This window comes from Theropithecus gelada, chromosome 14 (assembly GCF_003255815.1).
Source record: "Theropithecus gelada isolate Dixy chromosome 14, Tgel_1.0, whole genome shotgun sequence".
NCBI classification, from domain to species: domain Eukaryota; kingdom Metazoa; phylum Chordata; class Mammalia; order Primates; family Cercopithecidae; genus Theropithecus; species Theropithecus gelada.
Window position 1 is genome coordinate 103,351,230 of NC_037682.1, and position 17,509 is coordinate 103,368,738.

At 41.3% G+C, this 17,509-nt stretch overlaps 1 protein-coding gene across 7 annotated transcripts in view; it reads right to left on the minus strand.

Moving 5' to 3' along the window:
• The window catches only part of PPP2R1B (protein phosphatase 2 scaffold subunit Abeta), a 41,264-nt gene that overhangs the window by 18,038 nt on the left and 5,717 nt on the right, over window positions 1-17,509 (minus strand). For 5 of the 7 annotated variants that reach the window (XM_025355511.1, XM_025355515.1, XM_025355512.1 and 2 more), the window contains 8 exons: window positions 16,616-16,763; window positions 12,600-12,755; window positions 12,289-12,403; window positions 11,810-11,880; window positions 10,749-10,883; window positions 9,753-9,926; window positions 5,606-5,666; window positions 706-860 (listed from right to left, as the gene is read on the minus strand). In XM_025355511.1, coding sequence (XP_025211296.1) covers window positions 706-860; window positions 5,606-5,666; window positions 9,753-9,926; window positions 10,749-10,883; window positions 11,810-11,880; window positions 12,289-12,403; window positions 12,600-12,755; window positions 16,616-16,763 — 1,015 coding nt within the window. The remainder of the gene's footprint in view (window positions 1-705; window positions 861-5,605; window positions 5,667-9,752; window positions 9,927-10,748; window positions 10,884-11,809; window positions 11,881-12,288; window positions 12,404-12,599; window positions 12,756-16,615; window positions 16,764-17,509) is intronic. The other 2 variants (XM_025355518.1, XM_025355517.1) reach the window with 2 other exon arrangements.

Genomic DNA, 17,509 nt, shown 5'->3' on the forward strand with positions numbered 1-17,509 from the left:
CAGTAGAGACGGGGTTTCACCGTGTTAGCCAGTATGGTCTCGATCTCCTGACCTCGTGATCCGCCCGTCTCGGCCTCCCAAAGTGCTGGGATTACAGGAGGAAAATATTTCTAATTTGAGCAGCTGAGTGGGGGGCACAGGAATCATTCAAATGATCAGAGAATTAGACCAGAATTCACAAACAAGTTGTTGCACTTTTAAAATACTGTAGTTTGTTTTTTTTTTTTCTCAGACGGAGTTTTGCTCTGTTGCCCGAGCTGGAGTGTAGTGGCGCGATCTCAGCTCACTGCAACCTCTGCGCCCTCCGCCTCCTGCCCGAGGTTCAAGGGATTCTCCTGCCTCAGCCTCCCAAGTAGCTGGAACTACAGGCGCACACCACCACGCCCAGCTAATGTTTGTATTTTTAGTAGAGACAGGGTTTCGCCATGTTGACCAGGCTAGTCTCAAACTCCTGACCTCAGGTGATCTCCCAGCCTCAGCCTCCCAAAGTGCTGGGATTACAGGCGTGAGCCACTGTGCCTGGCCAATACTGTAGATTTTAACATGAATTTTTAAATTGACATTTTCTCTCATCTCCTGTATTCCAATTAATCAATACAAGACATATATTGCAAATAGAAGACAGTATATTGAGAATTCAGAAATAGTCATGAATAATTTTGCTTTAATGCCTAAGCTTAGCAATAACAGTTATGTTATACTTACATTAATGCAGAATAAAGTGGTCATTCTATGCAAGTAATTAGGATCATTTGCCATTACTAACACTTTGGGAACGATGGTATTTTGGGCCCACTCTGTACCAAACTTCTGAACTAGTTTCATGAGGTTGTTGGTGGCAGCTTCTCGGATGGCGTACACTGCAGAAGAGGTCAAAAACATGTTCTCACACTGCTTATTGTTTTTTAAGCATAACCTAGTTTACTTACACGAACATCAAATGTGGACCAAAAGCAAAACCTCTCTGCAATCAGACTCCACATGTAATCATGCTGCAATGACAAGCATGCTCAGCTCCAACTCAGTTTCCAAGTGTTGCATAGCCACAGAAAAGGGATGCGAGGAGCTCACTATATGCATCATCAATTATTTAATAAATACAAGTGCCTACTATGTGCTACAAAAAGAATACGGAAGACACTTTGCCTCACAGGTTATATGCTCTTATCAGAGAAATGAAAGCTAACATGCTCCATGAAGTCACATGGTGTAAGAGCAATTAGAATCAAGTGTGGCATTGTGTAGTAAAGGCTGTGAGGGTTGTAGCACTGCAGAGAAGAGTGAACAGGGAAGGTCTAGGAAGGCTTCAGCACAGAAAGAAGCCTTGCACTGGGCAGTGAAGATTTGGGAGGATCTGTGTAAGTGGAGAGAAGCAGGGAGGAATTCCTAGAAAGGGTAAAGGCATGTATCCAGGACACAAAGGGAAAAACCTGAAACCTGTGAGACTCCGAAGTTAGACAATTAGGGTGGACCCAGACCACAGAGCATTATGAAAGGCTTAGATTTGATTAGGAAAAACAGTGATGAGTTTTTAAAGGAAGCTTGTGACCTGATGACCAATGTGGAATTTTAGCAAGATTATTCCAGCAACATCATGGAGAACCGACGCTGACTGAGAATAAGAAAGACATCAAGGAAATGGTGTAGACGCCACTGTGGTCATCTGTACAACAGCAAATACAAACATCAGACTGACTTGCTTCCTCTCCATGAAAATGCTTAGGTTGAAACAAGATGTCAAATGTCTTTGAATCAATGTGCCTGCCTTAACATCTAGTAATGCCCTATATCCTTTCATCATGTATCAAAGACATAAAGCTAGATAATAAAGGTCTGAGCTACAATCCTCTCACAATTAGTTGCTACATACAGCACTGAACAAAAACAAGCCTGGTGTCACTTCACTCTACAAATCCAGTAAGACTCAAAATGTAGGCTCAGATTAACAAATCAAGGGTGGTAGGTACTGATTCCTTATTCTACTTCTCTCCCCAGGTGGGCTGAACCTTCCTGGGATGATAGAAAGGCAGGAATAGCTATCCAAGCCACAGTCCCAGTCCTAGGCAATTTATACAAGCCTCCAACCAAGAAATAGCCAACTTTTTCTATTCATAGATTTTTTTGGGCAATGATGTTGAGAACACGCAAGACAGCATAGACAAGTGACCATACAACTGATTATCAGCACTTAAACTGACAGTCTACAGGAGAAGCAACCTGGCGGTAAGACTCAGACCCACTAAGGAACAAACTCAAGTCAACTGTTTTACTGTAATACAGATTCCTTTCCTTCATATCCATAGTCTTTGTCTTTGTCCCAAACCTTTCCCTGTCCTTCCCCCTAAAGTGGAGCTAGCTAAAGTATTTGTGTCTTCTCCTCTCATTAATTTTTTTTTTTTTTTTTTTTTTTTTTTGAGACAGAGTCTCACTCTGTCGCCCAGGCTGGAGTGCAGCGGCTCGGTCTTGGCTCACTGCACACTCTGCCTTCCGGGTTCACGCCATTCTCCTGCCTCAGCCTCCCGAGTAGCTGGGACTACAGGCGCCCACCACCACGCCTGGCTAATTTTTTGTATTTTTTAGTAGAGACAGGGTTTCACCATGTTAGCCAGGATGGTCTTGATCTCCTGACCTCGTGATCCACCCGCCTCGGCCTCCCAAAGTGCTGGGATTACAGGCGTGAGCCACCGCGCCCAGCGTTTTTTTCTTTTTTTTTGAGATAGAGTCTCACTCTGTCGCCCAGGCTGGAGTGCAATGGCGAGATCTTGGTTCACTGCAACCTCCACCTCCTGGGTTCAAGCAATTCTCCTGCTTCAGCCTCCTGAGTAGCTGGGATTACAGGTGCCCGCCAATACACCCGGTTAATTTTTGTGTTTTTAGTAGAGATGGGGTTTCACCATGTTGGCCAGGCTGGTCTCGAACTCCTGACCTCAAGTCATCCCCCCCCGCCTCAGCCTCCCAAAGTGCTGGAATTACAGGCATGAGCCACCATGCTCAGCAAATTACTATTTTTTTTTTAACTTGCTTTAGATTTTTATCATAATGCCATTACCATAGGAAGGGATCTCACTGCCAGAAGAACCAGAGACTGGGCACACACACACATAGCCTTGACCAAGACCTTAACTGCACGGAACTCTATTTGGCCAGATGCCTACTATGTTCTTGGCTCCTCTGAATTGTTTTCAGAAGAATGCAAACCATTCCACAGTTCTGCCTGCTTTCTTTTCCTGCTTTCTTTTGTCTATTTCTTTCTCTTTCTCCCCACCTCCCCTCAAGGCCTGGCTGACCTGCAAGGTTTCTTTGAATGTCTGTCTATGCTCAATAATTGATACCTTCTCCTTTCTCCTATAATAAATAAATAAATTTCCCTTCTACATTCCTCCCTCTGATCAAAGCTGTCTGCTCAACCACAGAAATATAGGTGTGTGATACTCTCTTCCTTATACTTCTCTGGAATTTTCACAAGGTTCTTTTAGTAGTTTCATCACTAGGGAAAAAGTTTCAAAAACTGACTGATCCAGTGATCATTATATAACACTTATCTGAAATGCAAAAGCAAAAAAGCTCCTGTGATTAATTAAGTACAGAACAATTTCAGAGCTGTTATTGGTTCATGGAACTCTTGCAGTCCCCACTTCAGCATACTGCTGCAGTGAAATAAACACGGGTTTCTCCTGCTCCCAAACTGAAAGAGAAAATCAGAAAAGAGGAAGGAGTAATCAAGTTGCATAGAGAAGGCAATCTTACGCAGAAAAGGTGTCAGGAATCTAATTCTTCATGGAACATTAGAACTTTAAAAATTCCTCAAAATAAAACACCACCTTAATCTAAAATGCCAGCTTTTAAAGAAAGCAGAGAATGACTTGGAGCCAACCCAAATGCCCATCAATGATGGACTGGATAAAGAAAACATGGCACATATACATCATGGAATACTATGTAGCCATAAAAATGGAATGAGTTCATGTCCTTTGCAGGGACATGGATGAAGCTGGAAGCCATCTTCCTCAGCAAACTAATACAGAAACAGAAAACCAAATACTACATGTTCTCACTAATAAGTGGGAGTTGAACAATGAGAACACATGAATACAGGGAGGGGAACATCACACACTGAGGCCTATCAGGGGGGTGAGGGGTGAGGGGAGGGAGAGCATTAGAACAAACACCTAATGCATGTGGGGCTTAAAACCTAGATGACAGGTTGATAGATGCAGCAAACTACCATGGCACAAGTATACCTATGTAACAAACCTGCACGTTCTGTGCATGTATCCTAGAACTTAAAGTAAAATAAAATGTAAAAAAGCACAGAATGATCTGCTAGGAAGCACCATTCCTAGTAACATTAAATATTTATCAGATATAACATAAACTTTTTTTAAAAAGTGGTATTTCTTTCCTATGATTTGCCAAATTTAAGTTTTATTTAAAAAGAAATAAAGAGGCCACAACAAGGTAACTTTAGAGAAGAAAAAGAGAACTAAGGAAGTCTACAATCCAGTTTGAAAACACTGGAAATACCCACATATATAAACCCTTACACATTTTCACATATTTTTTCACATCCTTCCTCTTCACACTCTTAACCATATGATCCTCCATATGATGCAAATATGCCTTTAACAAAACCACCTACACGTATAAGCAGACACAAATATCCTCATTCCTCCCAAATTTCCAGGCATAAGCACCCACAGATGAACAAAGAGATGTATTAAATATGTATAGAAAGTATATAAAAGATACTGTGGAACTGACTCAGGATATCTATTATATCCACCAAACCAAAACATGGAATCAAAGCTCAAGGACAGTGTCACATGACCCCATGGGGCACTCACACTCATTGGAACAGGTCTAAGACAACATTGAAGCTGTCAAGTCTGGACCTAGGGCCTGGCACAGAGGGTCCATCTGTCACCACTGCTGCCTGGCACACAAGGGGATACACACATATACCTCTACCTGAAGCCTCACCAGGAAGTCACCTGCTCATTCCTGCTGTCCTATCTGACCTGCCCTGAGCTCACCCTCTCCTAGCTTTGTAGCAGCAGCAGTGAGAATATAAGCGGTAAGTCTTCCTTTCATCCAAACCAGAAATCCAGGCCCTCTCTATCCCTATGGCAAAGCTAATGTTTCCCACACCTAAGAATCCTCTACTGTCTCACTGCAGATCTCCTCTTCTATGTCACCTCAAAAAAGCCAAGTAGCTATTTCTCCCACCCAGGCCTTTCATCTGATTCCAATCTCCATCCAACCTAGTGTATAGCTGCTGAGGACACCAATTACAGGATGGTCAAAAAGAAGATCCTCAGATAAGGGAGGAGTAGATATATAAAAGAGATGGCCTGAAGATAATGTAATAGATTGAGTAAGAAATAATGCAAATAAATTGTTTAATGGAGAAAATAAAATATAAGATACAAAAAAATTGGTAGAAATATCAAATTTATATTCAGAAGACTAAACTTTAATTAGAGCCTTTCTTCATTCCTACAGTATTAAGGCAAAATATCTGGTCAGACTGAGATTCCTTTCTAAAAGGAAATGTATGAACATCATGGATATACAGGCTTTCAATAATTTGTTTTTATCTACTCACCATGGTCCACAAGCCAAGCCATACATAAAGAATTCAGCTTTTCATCAAAGAATTCCACACCCTACAGATACAGAAGATTCCATTAATATACTTTGCCAAAATTCAGAAATAAAGATGGTCTATTTACATTACACCAAGATTACCTGAAGGCTAAAAAAAGCTGTTTTCAAATAAACTGAATTCATGAAAGAGACAGAAAGGAAACACCATGGGAATTACAAACAAACCATAAATCTATTTTATTGGATGGAAATAATAAACAAACAAACAAAAAGCATACATGAGCTGGCACAGGCCCTGCTAGGTGAAAGAGAACAGGGTGGCCAGAAGCCAGTCACAACACTGCAAAAGAGCAGGAAGAATTCACTGTGGATGGTCTGCCAAGCAAATCTGGATTACCTGTAAAAATGAATTACCCAGGAAAACACCTGTCGGTAATATTACTAATTCTCAATTGTCTTCCCTTTTTGGTTACTATTATGACAAATCCTTAGCGATAAAGCAACTGACCTCAAGACACAGAGATATCCCCAATTAAAGACAGCATTTTTGAGACAACAGGAGAAAGCCCTGGAGGGAGAATAAAGCAGGCCCAGGACTATAGGGGATATAGCCCAGGCATGGCTTGCTCTCCCAGCCCTGTTCCTCCCAACGGTCAACAGGTGGCCACTTCAGTGCAGGTTGGGGATGGGCTCCGGGAGCCGATTTACACAGTCCTCTCACCCTGGGGCTTCCACACCACATGGGAGAATGCTGTGACATATACGTTCCTAGTGCCTCCCTTCTGGGGTCTATACGTTTACAGTCTTGCTTCTTTGAACTCTAAGAAGTTCGTGACAGTGATTCTATATTTTAAATAAAGAGAGGTAATATAATGTTTCAGTGCTTTGAAAACAGTTATTAAGACAAAATAGTGTTTGTTTTGTTTTGTTTTGTTTGAGACACAGTCTCACTCTATTGCCCAGGCTGGAGAACAGTGACACTATCTCAGCTCACTGCAACCTCTACCTTCCGGGTTCAGGTGATTCTCCTGCCTCAGCCTTCCGAGTAGCTGGGATTACAGGCGTGCAGCACACGCCCAGCTAATTTTACATTTTTAGTAGAGACAGGGTTTCACCACGTTGGCCGGGCTGGTCTCTTAACTTCTGACTCAAGTGATCCATCCGCCTCAGCCTCCCAAAGTGCTGGGATTACAGGCATGAACCACTGCACCCGGCCCAAAATTGCTTTGTATTAAAAGATCTTAATGAACTAATTTTGGCATACACTTAGATTACGTCCGCCAAGATTTCTTTTTCATTTCAGGTTGAGAATTTTCCTTCAGTTTTAATTAATCTTTATTTTCCAGTTTGTTGTTGTTGTTGAGACAGAATCTCTCTCTGTCACCCAGGCTGGAGTGCAGCGGCGCAATGTCAGCTCACTGCAACCTCCGCCTCCTGGGTTCAAGTGATTCTCCTGCCTCAGCCTCCCAAGTAGCCTCCCAAGTAACAGGCGCCCACTACCACATCTGGCTAATCTTTTATATAGTAAAAATGGGGTTTCACCATGTTGGTCAGGCCGGTCTCGAACTCCTGACCTCACGTGATCCACCCACCTCGGCCTCCCAAAGTGCTGGGATTACAAGCGCGAGCCACTATGCCTGGCCTACTTTCCAGTTTTTGCAGTTTAATTTTATACTTACTTACCATGGTCCACAAGCCAGGTCATACATAAAGTCTTGAGAGAATTTTATAAATTGACTATCTGATATAAAAACATTTAGAGATAAAGAAAAATTAAGGAGAATATATATACTAACAGGCAGTTAAAATTGTAAAGCAAAATGTTCATGACTGAGGCATGTTACCCCTGCCAGACAGGTGTAAGTCAGCCAAAGACACCATCTGCCTTGTTTTCACACTGCTCTCTATAGAGCTAGCAACCCTGGGAAACTTTCCAGGTCTAGAAGGAGCAGAGGTTAAAAGAAATGGTACTAAAATGCAGCCTGTCTTCCAGACAGTTTTGATCTTCAGCAAATCAGTTAACCACTGCTCCTCTCCACTCTGAAGAGTAGATCCATGACAATCACCAGTGAAGAGAAGATGACTCATAGCACTTCGGAGTCACAGAGGAAAAGGATGACAAAATAACTTCACCTGATCCCATTCGCTATGCACTAATATGTCTGGTATCCTTTTCAAAGAATCGGATACTTTCAATTTTATAAAACATATAATGCCACAGACATTCACATAATGCATGTTCATAAACGTACTAAAATTAACAATACAAATTCAGGGGTTCAAGAAAAGAAAAAACAAATTCCATATGCCGTGACCTGAAAGGAATGGAAGTGGGAGTGAGGAAGGGGAAACAAATTATAGTGATATCAATAGTAAACTGACACACCTTTCTCAAAAAATACTCAACAATCAACAAATGTTGGCCATGCATAGTGGCTCATGCCTATTATCAGCTACTCAGGAGGCTGAGGCAGGAGGATCGTTTGAGGCCACGAGTTTGAGACCAGCCTGGGCAACAGCAAGACCCTGCCCCCCAAAATAAAAAATGTTAAGTGCCTAATTAATTATGGGCACTATGTTAGGGTACCATTGAGAGATCACCCATCTCTCCAACTAGACTGTAACAGACAATTACAATACTGTGTAATAAGTGCTACCAACAGGGATAAAGGTACATCAAACTTAGAAAAGTCAAGGTCACCTACTCAAAAAAAGGAAAGGATATGGCTATAAAACCCAGCTTTGAAATTTTAACATGGGATTAGTTAGGGTAAAACTAATCATGACACTCAAACAGTAACAGATAATGTGATAATGTGGACTTTGACCAAAATACTAACTTTTTTTTTTTGACACAAAGTTTCACTCTGTTGCCCAGGCTGGAGTGCAGTAGCATGATCTTGGCTCACTGCAGCCTTCGCCTCCTGGGTTCAAGTGATTCTCCTGCCTCAGCCTCCCAAGTAGCTGGGATTACAGGCATGTACCTCCGTGTTCAGCTAATTTTTATATTTCTAGTAGAGATGGGGTTTCACCATGTTGGCCAGGCTGGTCTGGAATTCCTGGCCTCAAGTGATTCGCCTGCCTCTGCCTCCCAAAGTGCTGGGTTTACAGGTGTCAGCCACTGTGCCCGGCCTTTCAGTACTTCTTTTTTATATGGTGATTCCTCATCTCCCTTTAATCAGAATGCAGGGCAAGTGGTACCTAGGGACATTTTACTTAGAATACAAGGCAAACAGGGAAGTTTCCTTGAGCAAAAGTCACATCAGACTTACCCTAAAACCATAATCCCTTTTCTTCTCAGTTAAATATTTCTTAAGTCACAAAGGCATTAAAAATTATAAAATTTACATTATATATGCCAAGAAACTGATCTTATTATTCTATGGCTTTGTTTTTCGGTCGTGATGAGGTGAAATATGTTTCTGGAATACAGACTGAGCATCCCAAATCCAAAAATTCAAAATGTGAAATGCTCCAAACTCCAAAACTTTTTGAGCACCAATATGATGCTCAAAGGAAATGCTCATTGGAGCATTCTGGACTTTGGATTTTTGAATTTGGGATGCTCAACCAGTAAGTATTTATAACACAAATATTCCAAAATCCACTTCTGGTCCCAAAAATGCTGGTCCCAAGCATATTTAGATAAGGGATACTCAACCTATAATTTATGCACTAATAGGCCAGGTACAGGGGCTCACACCTGTAATCCCAGCACTTTGGGAGGCCAAGGCGGGTAAATCACCTGAGGTCAGGAATTCAAGACCAGCCTGACCAATGTGGTAAAACCCCATCTCTACTAAAAATACAAAATTAGCTGGGTGTGGTGGCACATTCCTGTAATCCCAGCTACTTGGGAGGCTGAGGCAGGAGAATTGCTTAAATCCAGGAGGCAGAGGTTGCAGTGAGCTGAGATCGCACCATTGCACGCCAGCCTGGGGAACAAGAGTGAAACTCCATCTTAAAAAAAAAAGAAATGTATGCACTAATAAACATAAAAACCATCCCACAGGTAACAAGAACAAGGCCATACTTTCATGCATCTAAACAAACGTAAGCATACAGGCTACTAGGCCTCCTACTTGCCAAGGTAAATTGTCACTATTTGACACTACCCTGCAGTTCATGGAGCAACACATACTCACCAGCTGGCCTGCCAGCAGCGGCATATACTCAATGATGGCCAGCCGGACCCTCCATTTGGCATCTTCAGCCAGCTCCACTATGGCAGGAAGGAGAGACTGAGAGAGCTGACGGATTCCAATCACTTCATTTACACAATCCAAATTGGAGATGATATTCAAACGAACTTCAGGACACTGCAAGCACACAAGCCCCAAAAGACCACATATAAAAATCAAGTACTGTGCCCAACAGTCTCCTGTCAGGATAAGATAAAAACTGCTAAGTAAGTTTTAAAATTACAAAGTACTGACTCAGGTGAAAAAAAAAAAAAAAAGATAATCTTGAAGAAATAATAGAGAGTACATAAATAACTTAAGGAACATAAATGATCTTAATCAGAAATTTCAATGGAAAGTCTGTAAGACTAATGACTGCAAGAAAAGTCTAAAAGATGGTAAAGAGCATAATCTCTGGAATTAAATTGATGCACTCAAATTTCAGATCTGCCATTGTTGAAAGACTTTGCTCAAGTTACTTTAACCCTCTGGGCCTCAGCTTTCTCATCTGTAAAATGGAATAATAAGACCTAACTCATAGGATTGTTGTGAGAATTACATGTAAAAATATATGCAAAGCACTAAGGCTCATGCCTGGCACGCAGTAATTACTCAGTAAATATTAGGTATCATTATAATTTTGGATACTATATTTAAACTCAAATAAAAGAAACTTTTTAAACAAAGACACATTAGCTTTAAAGGAACCAGGAAGTATAAAACAAAAGTCAGGTGAAGGTGATAAACATTTCTAGGTTTACTTTAATGGGTCCTTGTGCCCACTTTCTGAGGAACCTATAACCCTGTAACCAAAATCACAGGTGTTGTCATTGGTTTAAAGTAAGTTATGATTTTTTTATCCATTTTCTTTTTGGGGGTTCTATTTTAGTGAAACCCCAAACCAAAATCAAATCAAATCAAATCACTATCAAAGGCAAGAGAACATAAAGCAAGACCCACCTCATCCTTTAACTGAGCTAAAAAAAGAGGTAGAAGATGTTCAATGGTATTCTCTTTGCCCAAAATAGTAGACAATCCCATAATTACAGAAGCTAGAGCCGATTTGACATGTTGATTGGTATCGGATACTAATTCCTAAAATAAAATCAAAATTAAAAGCCTTTATTACAAGACAACAGAAACTTCCATACCATTATTCTGGGAGACAGAGTCTTGCTCTGTTGCCCAGGCTAGAGTGCAGTGGTGTGACCTTGGCTCACTGCAGCCTCAACCTCCCAGCTCGAGCACTTCAGCCTCCAGAGTAGCTGGGTCTACAGACATGCACCACCAGGCTTGGCTAATTTTTTTTATTTTTTGTAGAGACAGGTTCTCACTATATTGCCAGGGCTGGTCTTGAACTTCTGGGTTCATGCAATCCTCTTACCTTGGCCTCTCAAAGTGCTGGGACTACAGGTGTAAGCCACCAAGATGGCCTGAATTTTTTTTTTTTTTGAGACAGGGTCTCACCCTGTCACCTAGGCTGGAGTGCAGTGGCATGATCATAGCTCACTGCCATCTCAACCTCCTGGGTTCAAGCAGTCCTCCCACCTCAGACTTCCAAGTAGCTGGTACTACAGGTGCATGCCACCAGGCTCAACTAATTTTTGTATTTTTTGTAGCAATGGGGTCTCACTATGTTGCCCAGGCTGGTCTCAAACTCCTGGGCTCAAGAAATCCTCCCACCTCAGCCTCCCAAAGTGCTTGGATTACAGGCATGTACCACCATGCCCGACCCCAAGGAATTTAAAGACAGCACTATTTCAATATTGATTAGTTGATAATGTTTCCTCAGACTACTAGTTAGGTAACATAAACCTATGCACCAAAGAGCATTTTACAACTACAATAGGCTAATAAGTGATAAATAACAATGTTGCACATTAACACATCTTCCCCATTCATTCCCTATCAACCTTTAAACTCAAAAAGCTTTAAGGTAAACAAACAAACAAAAAAAATGAGATTAAGGTTTACCTTTATGCAAATCAGAGTGAAACAAAATAAACTAAAGTCAGGTTTACCTTTATATAGGGCAGAATCTGATTCATAATTATGGTCTCTCTATCTTCAATGGGCAAGTTCTCACCAAGTTCTAAAAGATAAATAGAAAAAAAGAATGCTTTCACAGGGCCATTTACAAAGAGCCAAATGAGGACATTTAACCAGGTTTATCAACAATTTCAATTACATTATATGTTTAAGCAAATAAGGAAAATAGCTCTTGTTCTAAATAAACTTTTTTCATGAAATCCTTATGCCACTGCGTATCACACCAATCCAATCTGAAAAGCATTTTCTTTTACAAAAACAAGACAAAATGATTTATTGGTTTTAAACATAAAGGGATTATCTTTATGTGACAATGTGACATTTCCACACACTGAAAACATCCCTATGTATTTTAAAAACATATTCTAGAACAAAAAACATGCAAAATTCACTAAAAAGAAATGCACCAAAATGAACAACACACGTTCCAACATAAATTGAACTCCTTAACCTTTTACTTTGTGGGCAGCAGCCGCCCGGACTTCAGCTTCACAGTCTTTAAGTAGGTTCTGAAAGGCGGGGATGAGGTCATTTAGGGTGATTTTAGGACCCATGGCTTTCTGGAGCTATAAAAGAATTTGAACGGGTTTTAATGTATAATAACAAAAGAATTAACAAGAACAAAACAAAATTGTGCAATCTGTAAGTACATATTTTTGCCACAACACTTCCCACTGAAAAGAATTCAGAAACTTTGGGTACAACAGCAAATCTATGGGTGTTCAGGTTTATTTCCTTAGTACCTAAAAATGATCATTTTACCTCTGAAAATTTGTCAGCCACCATATAGCGAACTCGCCAAGATTTATCTTCTGCTGCTTGTCGAAGTGTAGGCATCACCAAAGTCTCAAGGTCATCCTGAGACAATAACTGGGCAATACTGACACAAGCTTCTACAGCTAGGAGGCGCACTGAATCCTAAAGGAACAAAATTTCTGTAATTCAGACATTTACCAAGACCCATGGGGAACTGCTGTGGGGTGGTGAGGGTGTTTAAAAAAATAAACACCACCACGACTGCCGCACCTTATATAGTTTCTTGTCTTGACATCTTTTTTTTTTTGAGACAGGGTCTCACTCTGTCACCCAGATTGGAGTGCAGTGGCACAAGCTCGGCTCATTGCAACCTCTGCCTCCCAGGCTGAAGCAATTCTCCTGCCTCAGTCTCCTGAGTAGCTGGGATTACAGGCATGCACCACCATGCCCAGTTAATTTTTGTATTTTTAGTAGAGACAGAGTTTCACCATGTTGGCCAGGCTGGTCACAAACTCCTGACCTCAAATGATCCACCCACCTTGGCCTCCCATAGTGCTAGGATTACAAGCACAAGCCACCACGCCTGGCCATGTATTTACATCTTGAAAGAGCTGCTCCTGGCGGGGCGCAGTGGCTCACGCCTGTAATGCCAGCATTTTGGGAGGCTGAGGCAGGCGGATCACGAGATGAGGAGATCAAGACCATCCTGGCTAACATGGTGAAATCCCGTCTCTACTAAAAATACAGAAAATTAGCCGAGCATGGTGGCGGGTGCCTGTAGTCCCAGCTACTCGGGAGGCTAAGGCAAGAGAATGATGTGAACCTGGGAGGCGGAGCTTGCAGTGAGTCGAGATTGCGCCACTGCACTCCGGCCTGGGCGACAGAGTGAGACTCCATCTCAAAAAAAAAAAAAGAAAGAGCTGCTCCCTTTGCCTGAAATGGCATGTTGAAGTCATAAAGATAGAAATGACTTTGTACTATGAGTAAACAGCAAAGTAATTACCTTGGCTAGAATGCTGAGTTTCTATGAAGGAAAAGGAAATGAAAATTTTAAAATTTGAAAAAAAAAAAAAAAAAATTTTAATGATGCCTTCAAAGCCTTACTATAATAGAAAGTTGAGGGATAAAAATGAAAAGAATACTTGTACAAGTTATTTATAACAGATTAGGACAAAGGTAGAGAATAAGAGTAAAGGAAATCACTTAGGAAGCTCAGTTTTCAAAAAACTCAGATCAGGGTGGCAGTAACAGGAGTGTAGGCAGCATAAGATGATGACTTGGAAAGAAATACATAGAACAATTAAAAGTTAGAAATCAAAAACAAAAATCAGTTGGATTTAAATGTTGAAGATCAAGGACAGAATAACTTTGAGGAAGCTGTGGCTAGAAAAACACAGAAATTAGGAAAGTATGGGATTAATGAACTCAACTTTCCAAATGTAAACAGCCAAGGTCAGCGTGACACCTATGTCCTTTGAGCAAGTGGAAAATACACAATTAAGACAAATTAATGAGGGGCCAGGCGCGGTGGCTCATGCCTGTAATCCCAGCACTTTGGGAGGCCAAGGCAAGTGGATCACCTGAGGTCAGGAGTTCAACACCAGCCTGGCCAACATGGTGAAACCCCATCTCTACTAAAAATACAAAAATTAGCCAGGCATGGTGGCATGTGCCTGTAATCCCTGATACTCAGGAGGCTGAGGCAGCAGAATTGCTTGAACCCAGGAGGCAGAGGCTGCAGTGAGCCAAGATCACACCACTGTACTCCAGCCTGGGTGACAGAGCAAGACTACAACTCAAAAAAAAAAAAAAAACAGCCGGGCGCGGTGGCTCAAGCCTGTAATCCCAGCACTTTGGGAGGCCGAGGCGGGCGGATCACGAGGTCAGGAGATCGAGACCATCCTGGCTAACATGGTGAAACCCCGTCTCTACTAAAAATACAAAAAACTAGCCGGGCGTGGTGGCGGGCGCCTGTAGTCCCAGCTACTCGGAGGCTGAGGCAGGAGAATGGCCTGAACCTGGGAGGCGGAGCTTGCAGTGAGCCGAGATCGCGCCACTGCACTCCAGCCTGGGTGACACAGCGCGAGACTCCGTCTCAAAAAAAAAACAAAAAAAAAAAACAAAAAAAAAAGAAAAATCAATGAGAAAGTAGAAACTGAGACTGCAGACTTGTATATTATACATATATAGGTAGAATCTTAATACATGTAAACATTAGCACCCAGGAGAAATAGGTAAAATATTTTAAGTATGTACAGTAACAGTTATGTATATACACATACATACACTTGAGAGACATTAACAGTGACTCCAACTTCCAAAATATTACATATCTTAAAAACTGTATATCAACAATAACTGACTATATGCCAAAGACACACACACTCCTCTGTATGCAAGTGCACAGGCTAAAAAAGGCAGGGCTAAGTTCTTGGTAGCGACTACACAGATATTTTTGGATTTCAAAAATGATGCTAAATCATGGGGCTGCTAATCAACTACTGAAATATAAGCTAATACATATTTGTTAAAAAATTACTTCTCTGGTCAGGTGTGGTGGCTCACACTCACACCTGTAATCCCAGCACTTTGGGAGGCCAAGGTGGGCAGATCACGAGGTCAAGAGATCGAGACCATCCTGGCCAACATGGTGAAACCCCGTCTCTACTAAAAATACAAAAGTTAGCTGGGCGTGGTGGCATGCGCCTGTACTCCCAGATACTCAGGAGGCTGAGGCAAGAGAATCGCTTGAACCCGGGAGGCAGAGGTTGCAGAGAGCCAAGATTGCGCCACTGCACTCCAGCCTGATGACAGAGTGAGACTCTGTCAAAAAAAAAAAAAAATGCAAATAAAACTAAGGCTATACTTATCATAAAAGTTAGGATAATGTACTCTTAAAGAAACAGAGTGGCAAGTGGAGGAGGAAGGAAGAGATTGTGTTTGAAAGGGAATCCATGGAGGGATTCTGGGATAGTGGCTGTCAAAGTGATGTCTCCTATCATAGGTGATAGTTAACAAGCTGGTATTACCTTATAATAGTTCATTAAGTTATACATTTATTTTTGTACACTTATTATTAGAATAAAAATTCAAATAAATTTTTTAAATTATTTTGAAAATAGGATTTGGATCTTTAGATTTAGGATCTGAAAATGAGACTCATTAGTATGTGTCCTGGGGCTTGTGGTCCTGTACACATGAAGCGATCTTAGGGCAGGTAACAAGCAAATTAAAAGCCCAAAAGGACCCTTCTGGAGTCCAGGAACTCTGGGAGCTTATCCTCCTAAGCACCATTACAGAGCAGCAGTACAGTCTAGCTGTGAAGGGCACAAATTCTGGAGCCAAACCACCTAGATTCAAATTCTGACTCCACTATGCAAACTTGAGCAAGTTACTTAAACTTTCTGTGCCTTTGTTTTCTAATGTGTAAAATGGGCTATCTCATGGGGCTGTTGTAAGGACTGAATTACTTAATACAAATAACTACTTAAAGGCAGAGAAAAATTAAGTACTTCATTTACATGTTTGCTAGTTTTATTGTTATTTCTACACCAAAGAGACCTAGATCTTCGGAATTAAATATGATCATGTGAAGTAATCCCATACACTACTATAGAGGAAGCAGAGGGTCAAATAGCTTTCCTAACACATTCTAAGCTTATTTATCTGAAAAGTCAAAAATTCCAGGAAACATTACTCCCTCATATTACAATACAGCCAGCAATTCCCAAAGGTATGTTACCCTCCAAGCAGCTTTGGTCTTCCTTTCTAATTATGGCTCCCATTTCCTCTCTGACTCCCCACTCTTTTAACAGCTGCTAATATAAGAGAGAAATCATGGTCTGGCTAAGAAAGAAACATAAGAACACTGAGGTAAGCATGTTACACTTTAACCAGGCCAGAATCAGCACTAATTGTGCAAAAAGAATCCTAACAAGAAAACTAAAACTCCTCAAAGAAATTCTGAAAATTTAGAGGAAAGGAGCATATCTGTGTCCCTTAAATACTAAGAGTTAGTTTACCTGTTCATCTGAAGCTAGATTAGTGAAGAGTGGAACAATTTCACTTTTCACACTGTCTAATTCCAAAACTTTTGCAAATTCACCCAATTTGGAAGCAGCAGCACGTCGCACCATTGGTGTGTCATCTGAGCACAAGGAACGGAATTGCCTGCAACATAAAACAATGAAAGTATTTCCCATCAAATAACACTGACTAAACCTGCCCCCATACACAGGGACAGACTATTAGAGGTTTTATCTTACAATAATCAGTGACTAGGCTTCTAGTCATAGAAGTAACAAAAATAAAACATATTCAACTGAATAATAAAAAATGACATCACAGGCCAGACATGGTCCCTCACACCTGTAATCAAAGCACTCTGGGAGGCCCAGGTAGGATTGCTTGAGGCCAGGAATTGAAAGCAGACTGGGCAACATAGCAAGAACCTATCTATACCCAAAAAATATTTTTTTTTGTTGTGGGGAGCTCAACTGAACCTCCCACCTCAGCCTTCTGAGTAGCAGGAATACAGGCGGGTCCCACCATGCCCAGCTAATTTATTTTTTCTTTTTAGTCGAGACAAGGTCTCACTATGTTGCTCAAGCTAGTCTTGAACTCCTGAGCTCAGGCAATCCTCCCACCTCAACCTCTCAAAGTGCTGGGATTACAAGCATCAGCCACTGCACCCAGCCAGAAAAAATTTTTAAAAATTAGCCAGACGCAGTGGTGTATGTCGGCAGTCCTAGCTACCTGGAGGCTGAGGCTGGAGGATCACTTAAGCACAAGAGTTCAAGGTTGCAGTGAGCTATGATTGTGCCACCGCACTCCAGCCTGCGCAACAGAGCAAGACCTTCTCTCTTAAAAAAAAAAAAAAAAAAAAAAAGATGTCATGAAACCTACTATCCTAGTAT